The sequence below is a fragment of the Mya arenaria genome, chromosome 10, assembly GCF_026914265.1.
Source record: "Mya arenaria isolate MELC-2E11 chromosome 10, ASM2691426v1".
NCBI lineage: Eukaryota > Metazoa > Mollusca > Bivalvia > Myida > Myidae > Mya > Mya arenaria.
Genome location: NC_069131.1, coordinates 34,012,579 through 34,017,200, shown reverse-complemented (window position 1 = coordinate 34,017,200; position 4,622 = coordinate 34,012,579). Strand labels below are relative to the sequence as shown.

The following is a 4,622-nucleotide window of genomic DNA, read 5'->3' as shown; positions in this document are numbered from 1 at the left end:
GCATGATAATAAACGATTCGAGAACAAAACATTAAACTTCGTTTAGATTTAAACTATAAGCGATCCCTTACCATCACAAGGTAATCCTATTTATGAAAGCCGTACCAGTTCCATTGCGACTGGTAATGCGAGCAGTGATTATTCGTTTTAAATGGTATGTTTTTAATAGAACTGTTACATGGTTTTGTATTACACAATTAAATATGTGTTAAATTAATATGTTTTAGGATAAATGGCTTTGCTTACAGGAAAATGTATGAAATCGGCTGTTTTAAGACGGGCCTTTCTGGTAACTACGGTGTATCTAAGTAGTTAATTGCATTGGTTAATGCATAGCATAGTGGAATAAATCCGTCTCTGAAGTACATAAGTAGAAACATTGACTCATTGACTAAGTAAGAACTCAGCCTCATAAACAATTTCAAACGCAATAAATCTATTTAAATACGTGTTATGGAATCACACACGCTAACAGTGCATAATATTTTTTGAAACAGTTTTTCAACATGAGTCAAGTTTTTTTTCGTGTTTCCTCAACGTTATTTTCTTACAAAAAGTCATTTAAAACAGTCACTAAATCCTTTGCATAGTTTGGCATACATGGTTAAATGTTTAAGCTGAAAATTTCAGACTGTTATCATTTCTTTGAGTTAAACGGCTTTCCAGGTAAATTGCTGATGAAATAGTGATAGCTCCAATGTATTTTATGCCAGATATAAACATAAAAATACATACAACGATTTATTGGGACACTCTCGAAAAATATCAAAAAGCATGGAAAAAAACGCATTGGAACTGACGCTACTTGTAAATCAAAATTAGATTAACAGAATTAATATTACCTGCTTGTTTGAGTCTCTCTTCAGGGAAAATTCAATAGACAGATATTGACATCTGTTTGACTTCAGTGCTGGTGTTGGTAGAACAGGAACCTACATAGCTCTGGACATTCTGACTAACGAGGGTGAGGCAGAAGGAGCAATAGATATCCCGGGATGTGTTCTCAACATGCGACAGAATAGACCCAACATGATTCAGACTTTGGTGGGATGTTAAATGTTATATAATGTTGTAAAAGACTTCTTTTGCAATGTTAATATTGTTATAAGCGTTTTTTCTATTGTGAATACAGTAATAACCTGATATGAATCACGATCGTGTCCGTTCAATGGACAACTATGATACGCCCCTTGAACCAACAATCGCTTGGTTCAGAGCAATATGACATCTCCGGTTAATCGACTGGCGCAATACGGCGCCGTTCATGCACACTTGCGCCGTCTCTTATTTGACAATGTAAATTATTCGTTAAGCGCACTTAAGTAATGTCAGTAAATCGCAATTTACTTTATGGCGACGTATGTTAATCATTGGATAGATATGTGAAATTTAGAAGTTCCCGTTGTATTTGGAAAATATTGAAATCTGAATTAAATATAGTAGTTGAACACAAAGCCATATATCAAATGGGCAGAAAGAAGACTGAATCCATACTTTTCCTTAATTTCTCGTTAAGTTCATTAATGTATCTTTTACTTATTACCAATCTCATTTTATTTAATATACTAGTAACGTCTATCTTAAAGAATCCACGGCAGGTTCAGTTGAATACCATGTAGCAAAAATGCAGTCTTTCAAGCTTTTTAACAATTTGTTGAACAATTAACAATAACTGGATGTTACCCTATGCCTAAGAACACGTTTTACTGAGTATATGATTTATATTTAAAGAGTCAATACAAGTTTCTTCACCAAGCTTTGGTCCATTCATTGACAATTGAGTGGCCGTTGATAAAAAGAGACCACTTCCATGAATATATGACGATGTCCAGCCAACAGGAGGTACACAAGCAGTTTGAGGTGCGATTGCTATTGAAAGTATAAAATGTTCAAATGAATTAATGTTTGAATTAATATGTGAATACTTTACTCAAGCTTATATGGAAAAATAATAGTATTCAAATATAATACTGATTCTTATTATACTTCAGAAACTGCAATTGAACCAAGAGCAAAAGTCGGATAAGGAGCTACAGGCTACGGGAAGGAATCGGCTTCTGACAATCAAAAACAGGAAACTGGCAGATATACCAGGTACTTCGATTGTTTTGATTGCCAAAGCTCATTTCTTTTTTAACGAACATAAATTCGTCAAATGTTGCATATGTTTCAAATGCAACGATTTACACAAATACATATCTCATCAAATAGATGCCATATTAGTTATAAACGATTAAAATTTATAAACCAAGTACATTTGAATTTTTTTATCTTGAAATGTCGAACATTTGTGTTTATGTGTATACATGATCTGTATTTTATATCATTAGGTGATTCCAATCGACCACGTCTGTATCTGTTTTTGAAACCAGGCGAATCTGATTACATCAATGCAATATACATCAACGTAAGTGAATGTTAAATATTCAAATGATAGTTTGCTTTAGATGAATTGCTGGAAAAATCATTTGTGACATTTAAAACAACCTGTATTTTCAGAGTTTTAAAACGAAAAATCGCTTCTTAGTTGCGCAAACACCTCTGCCTGACACAGTTTCCGATTTCATCACACTTGCTGTTCAAGAAAACTGTTCATGTATTATTAGTATGGAGGGACATTTGGATAAGCATGAGGTAATATTTGATTTGTAAGATATCTTAAAAAGTTTCTTTTGTGTTCGTCCACGCTAACCTTCAAATATAGTTAACACTATGTTTTGATCTTATTTAATTATAAATTTCAGATCATTTATAACGAAACCATTATTAATTTTCAATGTACGTATGTATTTGATATATAACTAGTGAAATTAGTTCTAACATGGCGTCATTAATGAATAGGTTGCACGTTGTAAAATGGGATTTAACGACGTTTGTGTATTTAGTCCTTAAACAGCATAAAACACTCGTTTTGATAAATTCTTATAGATTATCCGTTTCATATTAATTTACAACTTATGTTATATTATCCTCTAAACTCTATTCAGATATGACCAATTGGTTTCCTGCTACTTATATTGTTTTATACAGGGGATTGGCATGTACTTTCCTTGTGACAATCAGACAATAAAGAAGAATATGGTTTCCGTACGATCCTCCACAGGTCAAAGTGAAATACACTTTGTAAAAAGTGTGCTACATTTTGAACACGAAATAAAGGTCAGATTAAAGAATGTAATTATACCAAAAGTAGCAAAATGTCATTTTTTCTTTTGTTTTATAAAATTAAATAAAAACTCACAAAAGCTCCTTACATTTATCAGAAAACAAATACAAAAAATAAATAAAAGCAACAACAACAACAAAACAAAAACAACAGCAATGGCACCACAACCAACAAGTTGAACAATAGCTTCACCACCACCAACAACAACCTGAAATGCATTGACGATGTAACAGCGCAAACATTGCCTGTGAAAAAATGATTTCTTTGTATTTAAGACCAAAACAGGAGTGATAATTCCACACTATGAATACTTGGACTGGGATACAAAACTCAATCTTCCGAAGTCGGCAGAACACTTTGTTGCCTTTATCAAGGAAGTGGAAGACGCTTCCAAGTCATCTCGCCTCAAGGGACCGATCCTGTTGCATTGTCTGTACGTACAATGTTTGGTTTACACAATGAACAGTCGAATCTATATATATATATATATATATTGATACTGTAAATTAAACATCCTACATGTTGCGAATTTAAGAAGGAAAACATTATATTTTAATCAACTTTGTGGCAGGAACGGTGCTGGAAAGAGCGGCCTTTTATGTGTTGTCTCGATATTACTCGAAAAACTGATTGAAGACAATGAAGTCAGTGTGGTAAATGCGGTGAAGTATGTCAAAGCTAGAAGACCGCTCGCTATTCCAAATAAGGTGAATTTAAACCTACTGTTTCATTGCAATAAGTCTATTTTTTATGATTGTTTATAATAATCTGCCTGATAAAAGGTTTGTAACACAATGATATAATTGATAATGGAAGTAGGAAGATAAATCAACAATGAACCAGTCAAAAAGGACAAGGTTCAAGTCCTAACATACACTCAATTAGAGACGCAATTAAACACTCCTTGTACGAATGTCAATGAATAAACTATACAGTTATTCAATAATAAAAAAGAGCTTTAATCACAATACATATTGAGTCTAAGCAAATATTTGTGCTTTAACCACATATTATTTGTACTTATATTGTTTTGTTTTTAAAATTAGGCATATGTTATTATATATGTCAAGCTGACTGTCAAATTAAACAGGAAATAGTAACGTTGTAGTAACATCTTCATGTTTTGATTTTTTATTACGTCGCTAACTTAAATGTTCTCCTTTGCTCTCATCTTGAAGGCTGACTACAGTTAAATCATGTTTTGAAAGTACGAGTATGCTTTCCTTTTAAATGCAATTTTATATTAATTTGATATTTTAGGAGCAGTTTTACTTTTGTCACGAGTGTGTTCTCCATTCCTTGAACGCAACTGAAAACGCTGCGTTATACAACATAAGAGGGAATGCTGCATAATACATCATAAGAGGGAATGCTGCGTAATACAATATAAGAGGGAATGCTGCGTAATACAACATAAGAGGGAATGCTGCGTAATACAACATAAGAGGGAATGCTG

General features: G+C 32.9%; 1 protein-coding gene across 1 annotated transcript; it reads left to right on the top strand.

The window, feature by feature from the left end:
- Positions 1-252: 252 nt before the first annotated feature.
- On the top strand, positions 253-2,993 carry LOC128204622 (receptor-type tyrosine-protein phosphatase epsilon-like). Its single transcript, XM_052906023.1, has 7 exons — positions 253-308; positions 909-1,044; positions 1,732-1,860; positions 1,992-2,094; positions 2,331-2,407; positions 2,500-2,634; positions 2,988-2,993. The coding sequence occupies exons 1-7, from the start codon at positions 253-255 to the stop codon at positions 2,991-2,993; spliced, it is 642 nt and encodes a 213-aa protein (XP_052761983.1).
- Positions 2,994-4,622: the final 1,629 nt, after the last annotated feature.

What these genes read in the sequence shown, in the direction of transcription:
- LOC128204622 (XM_052906023.1), top strand. Translation starts at nt 253, where the DNA reads ATGTATGAAATCGGCTGTTTTAAGACGGGCCTTTCTGGTAACTACGGT. An exon ending in GGTAACTACGGTGTATCTAA is followed by an intron (nt 309 to 908) that starts GTAGTTAATTGC and finishes GTTTGACTTCAG; the next exon opens with TGCTGGTGTTGGTAGAACAG. An exon ending in CCAACATGATTCAGACTTTG is followed by an intron (nt 1,045 to 1,731) that starts GTGGGATGTTAA and finishes TTATATTTAAAG; the next exon opens with AGTCAATACAAGTTTCTTCA.